This window comes from Ruditapes philippinarum, unplaced genomic scaffold (assembly GCF_026571515.1).
Source record: "Ruditapes philippinarum isolate M1 unplaced genomic scaffold, ASM2657151v2 ctg3111_1_1_1_1, whole genome shotgun sequence".
In the NCBI taxonomy this organism is placed as follows: domain Eukaryota; kingdom Metazoa; phylum Mollusca; class Bivalvia; order Venerida; family Veneridae; genus Ruditapes; species Ruditapes philippinarum.
This window is the reverse complement of record NW_026860451.1, coordinates 58,360-78,394: the sequence shown is the minus strand read 5'-3', so window position 1 is coordinate 78,394 and position 20,035 is coordinate 58,360. Positions and strand designations below refer to the sequence as shown.

Genomic DNA, 20,035 nt, shown 5'->3' with positions numbered 1-20,035 from the left:
TGAGTACATGTACGTCTTTTATTTAAGTATATTGATTTCATATACAAAGCACGAATTGCCTCTTTCTCATTCAATTTTAACAACATGACTGTCATGGTGCTTTTAGTGCTTTCAAAAGAAGAACTTATTGCAAGTAGCGCTAGCACAATTAGAGAGTGACAGGAGCCAATGACTTTTTATAATCCTAAATTTATGTAATTAAATGTATTGTTATGTATCGTTTTACTTTTTCAAAACAAAATATCGGTTTAACATTTGACAAAGTTGGCTTTTTATTACCAGTACATAGTTGCAAACGCATTTCTGTTACCTAAAACAATATCAGATGAATGGACTATCTCCGCCTTATGCAGGGAAAAAAGATGTATAATTCGATTGTAAATGAACTGAGCTAACATGCACATATATTGTCTTCCCAAAGGCTTGTCTGGATTTTTTTTTATTCCAGCCAAACCGTCGTATGAGTGAGGCAATGCTCTGCCTTCAATTTTCTGTAACAAAATAAGGTCTTTTTAAATCTCGAAATATAAATGTACTATTTTCTAAACATTCATTATACCGTATAATTACTTCTTTCTGTGGGAACATTTTATTTTGCTTTTTGTGGTGGCATATCTTTAAACAGTTCAAATGTTTGCTACAGTTGGTAGTTCTTCAATACAATGGCGTTTGCGCTACCGGCTTTTACACGGTACATGTTTGTTCTTGAATATCTTATAAATATCAAATAGTCGATATCGATATGACAAGGCGATATTTTTTTTTACATCTTATTCAGTGCCGATAACGCATTTGAAATAATCGATGTCTTTAGTTTTTTAAAGTTAAAATATAAAAAGATAAATTTAAAGATTGTGCGAATGGTTGCCGAGGCTTTTAAATTCTCAATAGCCACTGTATACTTGCTGATATGCATTATTTTTTATCGGTAAAATAAAATAATCCTTTAACAATATTTATCAAATAAGACCAATTATCCGTACTGAATTATATTGTTGTATCTTGTTGTAAATTTTTAATATTTTAGTATGAGAGGACTACGGTGTTCCGTTTGGACACGTTTGGACAATCGTGACATTTTATTTATTCTGTACCCGCTGCACGATGGTACGATGGTGAAAACGCGATGGCACGATGGTACGATGGTGAAAACACGATGGTACGATGGTGAAATCACGATGGTACGATGGTGAAATCGCGATGGCGCGATAGTACGATGGTGAAAACGCGATGTTACATCGCGTTTTCTCCGTCGTACCATCGTGATTTCACCATCGTACCATCGCGTTTTCACCATCGTACCATCGCACAATCGCGCTATACGTGGTTTTTCACCATCGTTGCCATCCTCGCGATTTCACCATCGTACCATCGCGATTTCACCATCGTATCCAAATTCGCGTTTTCACCATCGTGATTTCACCATCGTAAAACCATCGCGTACTACGGTGTTCCGTTTGGACAGTCGTAGATTTTTAATTTAGTCTGTTAACCTGTGCGAATGCACGATGGTACGATGGTAAAACGCGGATGGGGTGGTGAACGATGGTGAAAACGCGATGTACATTGTGAAAATCGCGATGGTACGATGGTGAAATCGCGATGGCACGAAATGTGAAAAGCGGCGATGGCACGATGGTGAAAACACGATTAGCGCGAATGGTGCGATTGTAACGATGGTGAAAAACGCAATGGTAAACGATGGTGAAACAACGATGGTACGAATGGTGAAAACGCGATGTAACATCGTGTTTTCACCAAATCGAACTATCGCGCCATCGCGATTTCACCATCGTACCATTGCGTGATTTCATCATCGTACCATCGTGTTTTCACCATCGTACCATCGTGCCATCGCGTTTTCACCATCGTACCATCGTGCATCGCGGGTACAGAATAAATTAAATGTCACGATTGTCCAAACGTGTCCAAACGGAACACCGTAGAGGACAAACTAGTAAATAAATAAACGCAAATTGCTCAAGGCTTCTTTAAAAGAAAAAAAAAAGAAATATTAATATCATCGGTTTTTGTAATTGTTTAAAACAATTGTTGGCAAGGCAGTCTGGAGATAACGCACGTCTTGTTTCTTTCTTCTTATGTTTAAAAATGTGGTTGATATGGAAACAAATAGACTTAATATATGGCAAATATAGCACCAAAACTGGATCCCGTGAATACGCAAAAAGTACTAATTTTTTTTTTATGAAACTCGAAATATGGGTTGGTTAGCAGTCTGGAGATTATGCAGATCTTTTTTCTTCTTATGTTGAAAAATTCGTTGCTATGGCAACAAATAAACTCTAAGTATGACAAGTATAACAATATTTGTGGTAACTCAAAAGTGCTGAAAATGAGTTTATAAAACTTGAAATATGGATAAATGACACTTTGGAGATTATGAACTTAGAATTTTCATGAAAAAAAAAAAATGTTTTTTTTTTTGTGTGTATATTGCTTATTATCTATTTAACATTTAAAGCATATGTTTCTTTAGTTTAGTTATGTTTCTTTTCTATATAATATTCATGAAAAAAAAGTTGTTTGTTTTCTATAACTTCTTTATTTTTAAGGTATCTACTTCAAACTTCAAGTATATGTTCCTTATTATCACTGAAATCATGTGTTAATAATCTAGCAAGACTATTTCCAGAATTGTGTCCCCTTGAACATTTTTTTCTAGAAATAATAATTTTTTCTTCATTTAATACAGGATTTACTTCAAACTTCAAAACACCCACATCAGAATAATATGACAAGGTTAAAAAGTCTACCGTCCAATTTTCTAGAATTATCTCCCCCCATAAAATTTTAATTTCCCTTTTTTATTCCATAACTTTCTTATTCCTTCATGGAGTTACTCCAAATATCCAAAATATGTTCATTAGTAACACCTATATCATGTGATAAGATTTATAAGTCTAGCGCCTTGGTTTTCCATGATAATTTTCTATTTGAACTTGGAATTTATTTGAAAATTGTTATATATCTTTTATTTTCTTCTTTGTTACGATAAATGGTATCGACTTTAGACTTAAGATAATTGTCTTTTGTCACCACTCACACCATGTATGACAATGTTCATAAGTCTAGCATCTTTATTTCAAGAGTCATCTCCTCTTTAGTTAAAGAACTTTGCCTTTAAAATATTATATTCTGGTTATAACCAGAGATGTTTAAAGATTTGCTGTCTGTCAGTCCGTCTGACTGGCCGTATACATATAAAAAATACAAAAGTTAAGGATCATCAAATGAATATAGTTAAGATATTGTTCAAATTGCCATTTAAGTGCATTACGGTTTTCTTTTATATTTTGTGTTTTTACTTAACATGAAGCATTTGGTATTATTCCCTGTATCATTATCGTGCTTGTTTAATAACAAAGATAATGTCTCCAATAACCTTTTATTACATTCTTGTTACAAAATTAGCAATGATCATTAAATGACAATTATTAAGTTTCAAACAGCAGAAATCCACTGAAAGTAGTATGCATATTACCATGTATTTCCCTTACTTTTCCTGTTGATGAAGTTCGGATCCAAACAACAGAACCAACATTTAGGTTCAGGACACATTGCTTAGTTGATGATACGTAACCATCGACAGAAGAAGCATCGGCAAGAATATCGAACATGATATTTCCATCCAGAACAAGTTCAAGATAATCCGTGTTTCTAGGTATCACCATCAATGTCAATGTGAATACATAAACACCCTTAAGGGGTGCTTGGAATATTCCGGTATAGTGGTTGTAAGCATTTCCAATATTGGTAATGGGGTAATCAAATATAATAGTGTGATGATACCCTAGGTCAGTTAGATCCGCACTAGATACGCCAGCTGTAAACGCTACTTGACTGCTAGGTGTTCCTGTTGAAAATTTTATAAACGCTGTATACAGGATATATCAATAAATGTCTGTTTTGGCCATATGATTGTTATAATATATATACTACTCAAAATTTGCTAAGGATCACCTTTTTGACATTGTATATTTCAATCATGTTATCATCATATTAAAATCATATTTCCGCTAACGATACAACTGTACGGGGACCTCATAATCGTGTACTTAAGTTTGTTTTGTCATGTTACCTTGCACGATAAGCACGTGGAAAAGCATACCCATGGAAAATTGGTAATTTGTGGCCTTGTGCTTTCACTTAAAGTGTACAAGCAGCAAGACTTCTCTGTTTTATTGCCAAACTGCGTTCGAAATTAACAAACTATGGCAAATCGACAAGTAAGACGTCGTCTTGGTGAAGATGAGATTAACAGGGGTGTGGAATGTTGGAGGCTGGCCGTTCACAAAGGCACGTTGCCCATGTCCTTGGGGTATCTACAGGATGTGGAACCGATTCCAAAAATGACTGAAAATGTCTTGCAGGGCCACGCTGGAGGTCGGGAACGTTCACCGACTCGGGGCCAGGACCGATTTATTGTCCTTCAGGCCAGGCGCCAATTGATTTCGAACGCTACGACCTTACGTAACGACTTCCAGAATGCAACTGGTGCGCGTGTAAGCACACAAACTGTTAGAAACAGGTTGCATGATGCTGAGTTGAGATTACGGAGGCCAGCAATTTGCATTCCTTGGACACGTACCACGCCATATTCAAGAGCGTTTGCAATGGGCGCAGACTCGTGTCACATGGACAATTAATGATTTGACCCCGGTCATCTTCACTGATGAGCCAAGGTTTTGTGTGGACTTCACGGACAGACGGGCTAGGGTTTGGAGAAGTTCAAATGAACGCTTAGCTCCAGCAAGTGTTGTGTTGCAAAACACGACCGTTTTGGCGGGGGTTCAGTCATGGTGAGGGAGGGAATAAGCGCTCAGGAGAAAACGGACCAACACATCATTGAAAACGGTAAACTGACGACAGTAAGGTATGTCAATGAAATCTCATGTACGCACGTAAGCTGGCGCAGTCGGTCCTGATTTCATTCTTATGGATGACAACGCCCGTGTACAAAGAGCCCACATCACAAACCGATATCTTGTGGAGGCAACTATAATCCACATGGATTGGCCAGCAAGGTCCCCGGATTTAAATCCAATTAAGCTTGGGATATACTGCAGAAAGGCATTTCTTCACGCCACGTCCAACCAACAACTGTTCATGAGCAAAGACATGCAATCATAGAGAAACGGGTCCATATTCCTCATCACAAGGTCCGCAGGCTTATCTACAGCAGCATACGGCGGCGATGCTAGGCCGTTATTAATGTCCGTGGACACCATACTCGGAATTAAACACGCCACGCCAAACATTTCCTGATTCGAAGATTTTTTTATTCCACTATGTGATCTCTAAAATGTTGATTTTCGTCCAGCACACTCTTTCCGCAACAGGCACACGTCATTGTCATTATTTTCATAAAAATCAATTCCTAACTAATTATATTAAACTCCATTGAATTAATTTTTACATATATTACAAATACACAAAAGTAACGCACAGTAGAAAAAGTGATCCTTAGCAAATTTTGAGTAGTATATATAACAAAAAGAATATATTTTTTCATGGTTGGTTGTCTAAAATGTACAAAATAAACCTATTAAGCAGATTTTTTTTTAATTTATTTAATTTGAAGTCACAACGACCCTATGTAAATGTCATATTTAATCTGGATAAAATATGGCAAGTTTTCTAGCTTTAATGCTGGTGGAAAACCTTAAGTTCCCCTCCTTGCATTATTTCAGATTATTTCAGGCACGAACGGACACCTGTATAGAACCACCGACCTTCCGTAAGATAGCGAGATAAGTTTAATCTTGGGAAGTTGGATGCAGGGTGGTAAGGATAAAAAGTAAAATACTGATATCTCTGGATGAGCAGAGATACAACTATATTTCTTGAGATACTTTATAACATGGTGATTTTGTTTCCAAAATATTGCTTTGAAAGGAATGTGTACAAACTTTTGTTCTAAAACATTTTACATAGGAGTGTACACATTTATAAGAATAAGAACAACGGCAATATATTAAACTATAGGAAAACAAACAAATAATAAAATTTCGCTTACGTTTGTGCAGGCTTTTGTGTCTTGTTACTTTATCTACATAGGCTTGACTTTGAAGGTCATAGTTTTCTGTTGAGATAATCTGTAATACGATAAGGCTTTCTAATATATATATCATTTTAAAAACACCCCATTTGAGTTGATACGTTTCGTGTCTTACATGACCACTTTTTACTATTTTTACAATAATTATACCATGCAGGAACAAAATAATAATGATGATGGTAATAATAATGATAATAATAATAGTAATAATAATAATAATAATAATTTTTTTATATGGAAAATGAATTTTGGGTCGGTATTGACGAATACGTATAATGATAAAATTATTATAAAATTATTACCTTGTCATCTCTCATTTCAAGTAATTCTTGATCCAATTTATCGTTGCGTCTCTGAAGTTCATCTACGACGGCCTCTAATTCAGAAACTTTTTTGTCACACGAATTCTGTCTTGTTTTCAACGCTGTTATTTCATTCAGGATATTACGCACAACATATTCTTCTTGACTTCCATGTATGCCTACAGTGACTAAATAAAGGACGTAACAGGCAAAGCCATACATGTTTGAAACTATCAGTATGTTTAAATAATGAATAAATTCGCAAAAAGAAGGCAATTATACGTTATCTTATAGCACATTTAAGATAAAAATCATAAGAGCCTAACGAATGTGATAAGGTTCTTGTTTTTCGAATAGAGATTTCAATATTATTATATTCAAGGTCTTTCAAAATTTCAGTCACGAATATTATTTTGGATTTTTCATCATTGTTTGTATTAAAGTGCATAGAACAGCTATCGATGTTTTTATATTAAAGTATATTAAAGTGTCGATTTATTTAAACATTTATACAAATTTAATCCTCAGTGACTGCGTGGTCAATTAAGAAACTTGATAGCATTTCGGGTTTCTCAGTTCTTTAATCAACTAACTGATGATTTATTTTACCAGCCCTTCTGATTATTGATTCTACCTTTAGTGAATATACCCATTTAAATATTGGTACGGATTGCATAATGTTCGAATGATTTGAGGACAAACTGTTCTGCAGGATCTCCCCTTACAGGCCGTAGCGTAACCGGTTTGTTGTACTTTCTTAATGGTTGAGTGAGAACCGCCTCTCTAATAGTGGGCGTGGATTAGGCATTGTAACTTGTAATTTAATGGTTCGACAGTGATATTGATCAAAATTGTCCTGGTTCCCTTCTACCCCGTCAACGAAGACTAAATGCTAGCATATGGAGCATAATATCAAATTTAATATGACAATTTAATTAAGGCGGAGCCGAACTTCAACAGAGGCGAAGCAAATGAGGTAAGTGACACTGCCTCAGTCCTCAGTTGTCACCTCTCTCAACGGTTAAGTTTTAGAACGATCGACTATAGACTGGCTCATTGGCACGTTATTTATCATGTAAATAAAATAAGATATTGACAAAAAGAATATGATATTCAAACATGGCACTATCACTTCAGTTAAACGTTTATTCTAATCCCTTAAAGCTCTGTGACATGTTGTACATCATAAAAACTATTTTTATTAGAAAATTTAAAAACAGTGTAATTTTGTTAAAACAAAAAAGAACAAAACAAAAAAATACACAAAATCAAGTCTAAAATTTTCCCCATTGCTGTATGGACGAATGCATATCTACTAGACGCCGCTTGCAAGCGGCGTCTAATGAAACGGATAATGTGATAATCATATTAAAGTATTTTCACCGGAGCTTCCGTTTATTCTATCTGAATGCTAATTTGCTCAAATACGGAAATATACGCAAGCATAAGGTAAAGTAGTATCTGGATTATCCATATTCTTCAGATAGCGCCTTCTGAGCTATTGCACTTGCTAATATGCAGTGCAAACGGATCAAACGGTAAGCCACGTTTGGCTCAGTAGAATGTTGTTTTAATTTAGAAAGAGGAAAAAATCACAGCATCGGGGTACGCTTATGCTAATCGGGCACCTGGCGGACATGTTTCTTTGGATAGTGACATATACCATACCTTCTATTGCCGTATTGACAAGCATATAAGCTATTGGCAACGTTATCGGAACAAAGGATATATGACGGTAGACTCCGGAATACGGAATATAATAAATTACAAAATCAAATAAAAATCATCGCGCAGGCAAATACTAGATTTCTCGAAAAATACTGCGGCCGTTGTTCATGTACCATATATTGACGTAAAGTGACTCTGCACTTGATCTTTTTCTTAAAATTTGAGCAATGGTCACGGTGAAGAAATTCGTCAATTGCCATTCGGTGTTCATTGTACTAACCCCATGTTCTTTAAATTGCCGTAAAAATGAGCCATGACCACAGGATTTTATCAAATAACCAATATTAATGATAATATAAAAAAAAACCTATATACTATGTTTTTTTATATTATATGGGGGTATATTTTGCATATTATCGTTAATATTGATAGAATTTCAAGTCCCTGTGCCATAACCTATTGCATTGGTCAACCCGCAGGAAATAACCCTATATGTATGTCAAGTTTGGGTCCATCAATTGGCGTATCTTTAAAAATCTTATATTTACTACGTAGTAGATTAAAAGGCTAAAAACGCATATTTCAGTCGACCTCGGGTGGCCATATTTGAAAAATATTGTCGTAAACAAGAGACTACAAACTATTACAGAGATAAATTGGCAATCATATCAAATTAATGAGTAGCTAAAGATGGACTTCTGAAAATGTTGTTGTTTTTTTCTCCTTTTTTACAAAATTTTGTTTAAAATGAGAAAGAACAAATTTGCCAGTCTTGGGAAGATTCGATTTTCATTTGTTTGAAAAGTCTATAATTATAATATAGAGAGAACAAAATCGCCGCACAAGTAAACTTTAATGCTACGCGGGCATCTGGAAGCCATTGTACTACCTCCATGTCCGGGACTCTTTGCTAGTGCCATTTGCTATTTTTCGTACTTGTTGTTTGTCCACAATGTAAATCCAACTGTATGAAAACTGCTGACTTGAAACTTTACAGGTGGACAGATCTTACAGTGGAGAAGTGCAAGCAATGCACAATAACCATAACTCTCTGCTTCATAATTTTAGAGTTATTTTATTTGTTTTCATACTTTTTATTGCCTACTTCAGTGACCATGATACTGTCTTGATAGGACTGTCAATGTCTGACTTGTAGAATAATATAGAATAAAATAGTCAGTTTAGAATTCAATATACTTCATTGCATATTTAGTATTAAACTTTTCCAGCAACTACCCATTACATAATAACTTAATGCTTGTAAACACTTTATGGACAAACTACTTCTCTGTGTCCAAAACCTAATTCGGGGAGCATGGACAAACTACTTCTCTGTTCAAAACCTAATTCGGGGAGCATGGACAAACTACTTCTCTGTTCAAAACCTAATTCGGGGGGCATGGACAAACTACTTCTCTGTGTCCAAAACCTAATTCGGGGAGCATGGACAAACTACTTCTCTGTTCAAAACCTAATTCGGGGAGCATGGACAAACTACTTCTCTGTTCAAAAACCTATTCGGGAGCATGGACAAACTACTTCTCTGTGTCCAAAACCTAATTCGGGGAGCATGGACAAACTACTTCTCTGTGTCCAAAACCTAATTCGGGGAGCATGGACAAACTACTTCTCTGTTCAAAACCTAATTCGGGGAGCATGGACAAATATCTTCTCTGTTCAAAACCTAATTCGGGAGCATGGACAAACTACTTCTCTGTTCAAACCTAATTCGGGGAGCATGGACAAACTACTTCTCTGTTCAAAACCTATTCGGGAGCATGGACAAACTACTTCTCTGTGTCCAAAACCTAATTCGGGGAGCATGGACAAACTACTTCTCTGTTCAAAACCTAATTCGGGAGCATGGACAAACTACTTCTCTGTGTCCAAAACCTAATTCGGGGAGCATGGACAAACTACTTCTCTGTTCAAACCTAATTCGGGGAGCATGGACAAACTACTTCTCTGTTCAAAACCTATTCGGGGAGCATGGACAAACTACTTCTTCTGTGTCCAAAACCTAATTCGGGGAGCATGGACAAACTATTCTCTGTGTCCAAAAACTAATTCGGGAGCATGGACAAACTACTTCTCTGTTCAAAACCTAATTCGGGAGCATGGACAAACTACTTCTCTGTTCAAAACCTATTCGGGGAGCATGGACAAACTACTTCTCTGTGTCCAAAACCTAATTCGGGGAGCATGGACAAACTACTTCTCTGTGTCCAAAACCTAATTCGGGGCAGCATCGACAAACTACTTCTCTGTGTCCAAAACCTAATTCGGGGAGCATGGACAAACTACTTCTCTGTTCAAAACCTAATTCGGGGAGCATGGACAAACTACTTCTCTGTGTCCAAAACCTAATTCGGGGAGCATGGACAAACTACTTCTCTGTTCAAAACCTAATTCGGGGAGCATGGACAAATTACTTCTCTGTTCAAAACCTAATTCGGGGAGCATGGACAAACTACTTCTCTGTGTCCAAAACCTATTCGGGGAGCATCATCCGGTTAGACCGGTTCTTGTATTACCGAGGAGGAAAAAACTTTAATATTCATCCGTTGTTCAATTATGGATAGCTGATGACGAGTTGTAAAACTGTCTCTCTATCCAGTGATCAGTGAACATTAGAGTAGTTCAAATAAGTTTCAAGCTTTCATGAAATAAGTATGTTTCAACTTATAGTCATCAATTTTTGGATGAAGGGTACATGTCTTCTCTTGCAATGTATCCGGGACAATATCATACAGGATCCAGATAAAATGGAGGCAAATAGTGTCTTAATTCATATTTCTGAGGATGGGCAATTATTTTATCGTATGAGTTTAATATTCTTGCCATCTCATTATCCCGCTTGATTAATATTTTATAACAAAAACAAAATATTTCCAATCATATGCTTTCGTTATATTCTTTTTACAATATAACATTTCAGTATTATTTGAAACTTTATTCAGTTTCAAACAACAGAAATCCACTGAAAGTTGTGTGCATTTTACCATGTATCTCTCCCTTATTTTCGTACGTAGATGTTCGAATCCAAACTTCGGAGCCAACGTTGAGATCGAGTACCCATTGCTTAGTTGTTGATATAAAATCATCAACCGACGAAGCATCTGCAAAAATTTGGTTTATAAGATTTCCATCGACTACAATGTCCAGATACTCACTGTGACGTGGGACAACCATGAGTGTCATTGTGAACACATAAACACCCTTAAGGGGTGCCTGGAATATACCAGAATGTACGCTGTAGGCATTTCCAATATTTGTAATAGGCTTATCAAAGATGATTGTGTGGTGATCTCCTAGTTGTGTTAGGTCTGCATTTGATACACCAGCTGTAAACGCAACTTGACCACTGACTGCCATTCCTATAAAGTGATTGTAGTTTGTGGCAAAGATCTATTCATATATTATTTGATATTAAGTTATTGAAACAAATGTTTGAATCACTGAGGTGAAATTTCATTCAACAAGAGATATATTTTTAAAAAATATATTCGTTTTAAATTCAGTACAATCATGTTAATTGCCTTATAAAATGAATAATCTTTAATAGTTAGTGGGAAATACACATTTACATGTAGGTTAGCGTAATATATGTATATATTTATATTTTATGGCAGAATTACCAATGTCACCTAATCGACCGGTCGCTTAAAGTTGTTTAAGGCTGCCAATTTTACAGGTGAATGACCTGATTTGTGATTGCATGCTGGGATAACTCGCTGGTTTATCCATGAACATAATTTGTAAGTTAGTTTGAATCAAACTTCTTTCAAAAAAAGAATTATCAGACGCCTTGTTACACGCATAACAATATATGTCTCATAGTATTTACAAACCAGTGTGGCGATTTGGAAACAAACTGTATTTTTACGTATATATGCATTGTATCATTACCTTTTGAAATATATTTGTTCCGTGTTGGAGTTCAATTCAAATTAGTGATACTATTTCTTGAAGAATTCCATTGATAACAAATGTGATTTTGATACAGGTATGACGAAAAGCAGCTGATAATACTTGTTTTTTTGACATACAAACCTGCATTATTTTACTGATTTTGAATGTCAAAACATTTGAGACATTTGCGTCAATATATGTAAAATATCTTTTGATAAATAATACTTACGTTTGTAACTGTTTTGGTAAGTCGTGAGATTATCTGGCTTGTCTTTATGCTGAATATTATGGATTTGTCGTTTTGAATCCTGTAAAACAATAATGTTTTCTGATATATATAAATTTTAATGATAACGCATTTAGCAATGTTTAGCTAGGCAAATGTATACTTTTACAGAAATTTCCCAGATCTGTGGTTCTTACTCTGTCGATTCCGCATTTGCATAAATTAATCAAGAGATGAGATATTTTCTATATCAGTATATATGAATTCCAATCACAAAAGTAATTGACATTTCGACTCATTTCACCACTATCGTTAATGTATCTTTACCATTAGGCAAAATGTTGTCCCGTTTCACTTTCAATCAGATATTAGAAACGCCTTGTGTTATACGGCATAATAATGAAGGAATATGCTAAAACCTCATATTAAAATAATGCAATTCAATAGCAAGAAAGATTTTATTTAAAGATAGTTATATTTTTGATTATGTTAAAAGACCAATGTCGTGCTCAATATTAATTAATATTTACTTTTTGGTGTGCATAAGTATACAAATAGATAGTTGTTCTCTCAAAGTAAATAAAAAACAAGGTATAAAGTTTCCTTATGTTATATATGGTTGCTAAAATAAACCCAAACAAATGAAAAGACGTAAATAAAATTAGTGTATGTGCGAATAACAAACAACATCACCGTTTATTGGCGTCCGCGCCGAAGCGCGGCGCTCTTATGGAATGAAATCAGATTTTGTGAAAGGGCGACAGCAACTTCTCGAGCCTTTTAGTCGGTCATAATAAAAGCCGAAAATTCCGATCGGTATGAGGGTGCTTGATTATTATTAATTAAGAATGAAATGTCGCGATATGTTACAATGAATTTTCGCAATGCAAACATTTTGCATAACCTTTTCCGTCAATAAATCGCGCTCTTCGGAGTTTTTTATTTATCATTTTGTAGTACACAGTCGGTTATCATGGTATGTTATTGTTGTACATGTATCCTAGTATGATCAGTTGATGACCTAAATATTCCAAAAACCTATTTATAGATATATCTATTTATCACTCCTATCGGTAAATGCCGGTCTCTCCCGGTCTATTTTGACCAGGATTTACTAGTGACCGGCGAATAGTACCACACATTTATTGTCCGGTCTCTCCCGGTTATGGAGTAGATGTTTGATATCGTTACAATTAGAAAAAAAAAACAATAGCATGTTTCATTTTATCTATATGAGATAAAAACAATAAATATGTACACGGATTTATATGTAATATAAATCCGTGATATGTACAATAATTGAGAAAAAGGTACATTTTTTATGGTATTAAAATGACATTATCAACTTTGAAACATTTTATTTAATTTGTTATCCGTGTTTAGTAAAGATGCCGAGGAATTATTCAAAGTTACAAATTAGATTTTATGAATTATTCAATTGATTGATAATTTAAAAAATGATAAAGAAAAATACAATGTACATGTACATGGTTTAAGAATAAACAATATTATATATTGAAAGATAAACCATAATTTACTGACTTTTTCCAGTTAAGCTTTGACTTATAATCGTCGGTCAATATGACAATTGAATTCTTAAAATTTATTTTACAATTTTAATAAAAAAGAGTAGTAAAAACTCAGTATTAAAATAGCACATAAAACACAAAAAAGAATAAAAGAAAACAATATTCATAAAATTTGTATTTTTTTTTAATTAAAATTAATAGATATTACAATTATTGTATAATAAACAATTATGATCAACATGGTAATATAACCAGTGTCATATTTTTACTAACTTAAAGTGTGAACAGATACCTTAAGGGGGTCTTCGCTAATAGCGATAACATAATAAGGGACAATTACAAATGTGTGGTACGTGTTGATCATGCGTTACACATATGGATTATAAATGATTGCATACATGTATATCCGTTGCTATTAATAACCACGATCATAAAGAAATAACAAGATATATTCTAATCTCTAGCATGTCAATCAAAGTTCATAATGAACAATGTCTTTCGTCCGCTCATTCATAAGTGATATACATTTCTGGTAGTTTATAAGAATTACTTGTCATCATATGTGTACTAGTTCATCTTCACTTGCTGCATTTCTTGCTTGGACGCCCTTTGATGCTTTGCATCAATGCTTTTCTTGTTACCTTAATTGAAATGAATAAAGGAAAGAAAGAAGAAGAAAAAATGACAAGATTCACAAAAACTGAGGTTAGAAACTTAGAACTCATTAGAATGACCTATATTGCACGGTGTAAAAAATCAATACTTGTCTGAAGATTAAATTCATTGGCTATCTTGACGATTCGATGTCTAACTCACAATTAAAAAAATAACTATAAAAATGATAAGTTTAGTAATACCATGTCATGCTGAATCTGAAGCATCTTTAGTTCCAATTTCCCATTGCGTTTCTGGAGATCATCTACCTTAGCTTCATAAGAACTTTGCTTTGTTTTCAGTTGGACTACAGCAGCCTCTAATTCAGCCACTTTGGCCTTGTATCGCTCACAAGAAGTCTGTCTCGTTTTGAGTTCAGTAATTTCATTCATGATATTTTGCATGAATGTTTCCTCTTTTATTCCATGTATGCCTACAAAGGAAAAGATGAAGAAAAGAAAAAAGACAAACATGTTTTAAACTATCAATAATTCCAGATCATGAAGAATTCAGAAGACACTTTTAAAAAAAAAAATGCTATCTAGGTGATGTTCGACTTAGTATTTCACCTTTGAGATAAGAATATTTTGACTAATCAAAAGAAAATGTCATATTATACATGTATATATATCATACTATCATATATAAATTTCTTTCAGGTTAACATAATTAAACTTTTTCAGCTTTTCCATTACACTTCGGCGAGGATTTAAAAGTCACCGTTTTGATTGATTGTAATATAAACATTGTATGTATATCGTAATTTGATTACAGTACCGATATTAAACATATTAAAGAGTAATGAAATTGAGAGCAATATTTGTGTGCGTATTGCGTATTACTCAATAAAACCTATGTGTTATTTATTTATCTTATTACCCCGCACAAATACTGTTATGAACTGAAACTTTCAACTAAGGCTAACTGTTACAAAATTGAACCAACAGTAACTAAGCTAAACTCTCGTTACTTTGCATTTTCGAACATAAAAAGTTTCTTAGCAAATCGAAAGTTAGGTGCAAAATTGATGCAACTCTATATAATTATATATGTCATTAAAGCTATAACCTTTTTGCACACCACCTTAGAAAAATCATAAAACAGCCAATAAGCTGTGTCTCATTTAGAAATACATGTAATAATATTGTATTCTTCACAAGAATTCTGCCTCGTTTTCAGTTTTGTTATTTCTTTCATGACACATGTACCGGTATTTTGCATAAAAAAAATCTTCTTTGATTCCAATTTCATCAATAACAGTCATTGAACAAAAGACGAGCCAAAATAAAAAGATAATAATAATAAAATAAAATAATAATAATAAAAAAATTAAAATGAAAGAATAAATGAACAGATTTTGGATGTTTTGTACTATAAAACGAATATCGTATAGTTCGTTAATAGATTTTAGATATTTATCATGATTTATACAAGAGTAGAAGTTAACTTGACCATTAATGATGAGATAACGCCACATCATTATCGCAAAAATTGAATATTTCTTTTATTGCAGAACACTGTGCTACATATTACTATCATGCTTTACCTGTGTCTTTATAATTTTTAACAAAAACAAAACACACGTCGGAATGAATATTTTGTATGCAATCAAAGATTTATATAATCTTCAGTAGTTTATAGTATTTGTAATTATTATATACTTTTATTACAATAGTATAATTTTGTCACGACCTGTGTTTTGAAACGTTGTGAAATTGGGGATTACAGCGTATTTGAGTTGTGTAAATAGTCATTAAGTGGTCCCGGGGAGTATGGGTGTAAATGCAAAATTATTGCTTGCTATTTTTTTTTGAAATTGGAGCAATGGTCACGGTGTGTTTATAAAAAAATAAAACCGTCGCGCAGAAGTATCATTATCTGGAAGCCATGTTCATTTTACTAGCCGCATGTTCTTTAAACTGCCTTAACAATGAACTTTCAACCTATTGCACTGATTGCACTGGCCAACCTGCAAAGAAAAAACAACCAGATATTTATATCACGTTTTGCTCTGGCAATTAGCGTATCTTTAAATACTTTTATATACAATACGATGAAATCCCCGCAAGGCTAAAGCTCATTTTTATTAATATTACCGTAAACTAGGGACTTCTAACTATAACAGTGAATTTTTGCAAACATATCGAATTAATGATTAGCTCACAATGGACTTTTAAAAACTTTTGGTGTAATTTTTGTATAATTTAGAAAGAAAAAAATAGTGCAGGGATGCAAAGATACGTAAGCAACTCAAATATCTGGTGAAAATGTTTCTTTGTTTCTTGAGCTATATGCCTTATGCTCTATAATGCCGTTAATATGAGCCTCCTAAATATTACAATTAATATTACAAGAAAAAGGAAAGAAAAAGACATAAACAAAAACCAATGAACAGCTCATGGTCAGATTTGGAAGATTCGATGTATTTCGACGAAAAGTCAACGTTTCTCATATAGAGAAAGAAGAAAATCACAGCACCGGTAAACTTCAAAGCTGGGACATAAATTATTTATTTCAAGTCCCAGGTTTATTGTACGACCTTTATGTGTTTATATGATAATTGTAAGAAAGGCTACGAAAATTCGTATTCATTTTTTTACGCGGACCAATGTCTAGCACACGCGATGTAACTCCAACAGTATGAAAACTGCTGACTCAAAACTTCATACGTGGATAGATCTCGTAGTGGAGAAGTACAATCCCAGCAAACACATGACGTTAAAATAACGTCGGATTAATGTTAGATTTTGGTCACGACGTCGGCGACCAAAATACGACGTAAATCTGACGTTAAAATACCGATGTCTAATAGACGTTTCTTTTTGACGTCGTACTAACGTCAGGTTATGGTCGGTGTCCTGACGGTAGGTAAAAAAAATAACAAAAAAGAATCATTATTCGCTGTTGTAATCATTTAAACTTTTTTTTTCAAATGTTATTTGGATTACAAATGAAGTGTTCTTATATAAATACAGACCAAGATCGCGGCGCTGCAACCTAATAAAACATAAAGGTGGCGCTGTATATACGCAAGTTACATGTGTTATTGTTATGAAATCTATTTATAGCTACAGATCTGTTTACAAGTTCCAATCATTTAACGTTGTAATATTATCATTTGTGGTACATTATATGTATCAAAATGACGAGTTTTTAATAGTGCTTTAAACATTTAATCATAGTGACAGAAAAGGGAAAGAAAACATAATTAACCTTTAATTCGAATCTAAAGTCACGTGGATGGAAATTCAAATTCGTAGGCGTTACGTTTTGGCTGTCGGTCAGGAATCGGGATGCATTGATAAGTGAATATTATAGGTTTTCTTGAACAAAAAGGTCAGTTCAATTTATTAAGATTTATTTCTACTTTGTATTTGATACATAATTGCATGATTGCAAGCACTCTTAAATTTAATAATCATTATTTGAACAGCTGATTCAGAAGTAAAATGTCACACAAATTCGCGATAATGTCTAATAATAAATCTTTTTTAAAATTGACATGTTTTAACTCTGCTTGTGAAGATTTTATAATATGCCTTTCAGTACTACCAAAGAAAGTTTTCATATTTTTCTTAAACTGTGATGTTTTTGTCAGTTAAAATCTGAGAATTGAGAATGAATTTGTACGATTTCGAGCATTTCGGACCAAGACGTTTCGGTCCCAAATAACCCAAAACGTTCCGGTCCCAAATAACGCAAGACGTTTTGGTTCCAGACATTTTGGCATTAAATCTTTAATTTAAAACTATGAAATATTTTAGACTTGCGTAACTGTTCTATTTCAAACGTAGAATATATACATAAGTTAGAATATAATTTTCTTTTCAGGTAGTTAAAGTGTTGGACATGCTCTCAAAGGTCGGTGGGACGGACACACGTGAATATGTAAAAAGAAACATATGAAAGTAAGATTTTTGTAAATTCTATTACATACTTTAATCCATACTAAACTGGAGTTTAAAAGCGGCTTTTTAAATGTTCAGTATTTATGTTTACTTTTAATTTTTGTTAAAGCTCTCTTATAAAAAGTTGGCAAAATTGTTCATTAAGTTAAGATAACCATGAAAACATTTTTGCTTGTTATTTTTACATGTTTCATAAATTTCTTTTTTTTTCAGTGAAAATGATGTCACACACGCTATTGGGCGCTACAAACGCTACATATCCTCCGGACAGACGAGGGGTGCTGAAAGAAGGTCATATCTTAAAGCATCACACCTCAAAATTCGTGCTAATTCTCATGGATATCTAAAAGTATAACTTTGTGAAGTAACTAAAAGGCAGCAATTTATACATTACTGACAATTATCAAAGGAGGTCAAAATATGCAAAATGGCACTAAATGTTTTAGAAATGCTGTAGAAATATAGTTAAAGTACTGAAAATCTGTCATTAATTGCTTGAAACATTATTATCAGAATCTTTTAACTTTTCTTAAAATTATAATATTTTCATTGTTTTATTTGATAAGGCAAACTTTGATAGAAATGTGCATACATTGTTTTGTTCTTTAATATTTGTACATGTTTTCTTAGTTTCATTTATGTCATTGTTTTTGTAATACTTTTTGTTTTGTAATTAACTTATTTTTTGTTTTATTTTGTTTAATTTATGAAAATTATTTAACCTTGCAGAATTTACTAAAATTGTATGTATCAGCTTCAAATTGCAACTTTTATCTTAAATTAAAAAAGCATGAAACATATTTTTGCTTTTAGTTTTCTGTTATACATTTCATTTGAGGGAAAGTTACTTAATAGAATGAGTTACATTAAATTAGATCAAATCAGGATTAGCCAGAAAATATTTATGACGTGGTGAAACAAAAAGGATTAGGGGAATGATAAGATGAAGGTCAGAAAATGATCAGATTTAGGGCAGAAAAGGGTTAATATTTAGGTCGGAAAATGGTCAGGTTGAGGTTAGAAACTGGTTAGATTTAGGTCGGACAATGGTCAGACTCAGGTCGGAAAATGGTCAGATTGAGGTTGGAAAATGGTTAGAAAATGGTTAGATTTAGGTCGGAAAATGGTCAGACTGAGGTCGGAAAATGGTCAGATTGAGGTCGGAAAATGGTTAGATAATGGTCAAATTTTGGTCAGAAAAAGGTTAAATAATGGTTAGATTCTGACGTCTACCTGACGTCAGATTATTACGTCAAAAAAACTTTCAAATCCAACCGTTTTTCCGACCGTCATCCGACGTCAGAACCTGACTTAAATCTGACGTCAGTATGACGTCTTGTGTTTGCTGGGATGCACAATAACCATAACTTTTTACTTCATAATTTTAGAGTTATTGCCCTTGGTCACTGACTTATTAAATAGTAATAAAGGATAAAGTGGTCAGTTTAAAATTTGATACTTTCTTCATTGTAAATTTAAACAATTGTAACCTTTTCCAGCAACTATCCATAACATAATTACTTTATGCTGAATTTGTTAGACAAACTACTTCTCTGTTTCCAAAACCTATTCCTTGAGCATCACCAGGTTCGACCGCCTCATATATTACACAGGATAGCGATGAACAAGTCGTAATATTGTCTATCAACCCAGTGATCAATGAGCATTTGAGTTGCTCAAACAAGCATCAAGATTTCATTAAAAAAGACATGTTTCATGTAAGTCATTATTTTTGGATGAAGGGCACAAGGTATCCG

General features: G+C 33.7%; 2 protein-coding genes and 1 long non-coding RNA gene across 3 annotated transcripts; 1 reads left to right on the top strand and 2 right to left on the bottom strand.

Moving 5' to 3' along the window:
• Positions 1-3,392: 3,392 nt before the first annotated feature.
• LOC132760137 (complement C1q tumor necrosis factor-related protein 3-like) lies at positions 3,393-6,655 on the bottom strand. Its single transcript, XM_060752043.1, has 3 exons — positions 6,382-6,655; positions 6,038-6,116; positions 3,393-3,874 (listed from the first exon to the last, which is right to left on the bottom strand). Exons 1-3 carry the CDS (start codon positions 6,601-6,603, stop codon positions 3,456-3,458), a joined length of 720 nt encoding a protein of 239 aa, XP_060608026.1. The 5' UTR covers positions 6,604-6,655; the 3' UTR covers positions 3,393-3,455.
• Positions 6,656-10,921: 4,266 nt separating this feature from the next.
• LOC132760136 (uncharacterized) lies at positions 10,922-14,910 on the bottom strand. The gene is made up of 3 exons (XM_060752042.1): positions 14,574-14,910; positions 12,191-12,269; positions 10,922-11,426 (listed from the first exon to the last, which is right to left on the bottom strand). Exons 1-3 carry the CDS (start codon positions 14,841-14,843, stop codon positions 11,002-11,004), a joined length of 774 nt encoding a protein of 257 aa, XP_060608025.1. The 5' UTR covers positions 14,844-14,910; the 3' UTR covers positions 10,922-11,001.
• A 2,154-nt stretch (positions 14,911-17,064) lies between these two features.
• On the top strand, positions 17,065-19,447 carry LOC132760105 (uncharacterized). The gene is made up of 4 exons (XR_009629817.1): positions 17,065-17,706; positions 18,202-18,278; positions 18,492-19,288; positions 19,432-19,447. It is a non-coding gene; the product is annotated as an uncharacterized LOC132760105 (long non-coding RNA).
• Positions 19,448-20,035: the final 588 nt, after the last annotated feature.

What these genes read in the sequence shown, in the direction of transcription:
- LOC132760137 (XM_060752043.1), bottom strand. Translation starts at nt 6,603, where the DNA reads ATGTATGGCTTTGCCTGTTACGTCCTTTATTTAGTCACTGTAGGCATA. An exon ending in TTGAAATGAGAGATGACAAG is followed by an intron (nt 6,117 to 6,381) that starts GTAATAATTTTA and finishes ATCGTATTACAG; the next exon opens with ATTATCTCAACAGAAAACTA. An exon ending in ACACAAAAGCCTGCACAAAC is followed by an intron (nt 3,875 to 6,037) that starts GTAAGCGAAATT and finishes AATTTTCAACAG; the next exon opens with GAACACCTAGCAGTCAAGTA.
- LOC132760136 (XM_060752042.1), bottom strand. Translation starts at nt 14,843, where the DNA reads ATGTTTGTCTTTTTTCTTTTCTTCATCTTTTCCTTTGTAGGCATACAT. An exon ending in TTCAGATTCAGCATGACATG is followed by an intron (nt 12,270 to 14,573) that starts GTATTACTAAAC and finishes ATTGTTTTACAG; the next exon opens with GATTCAAAACGACAAATCCA. An exon ending in TTACCAAAACAGTTACAAAC is followed by an intron (nt 11,427 to 12,190) that starts GTAAGTATTATT and finishes ATCACTTTATAG; the next exon opens with GAATGGCAGTCAGTGGTCAA.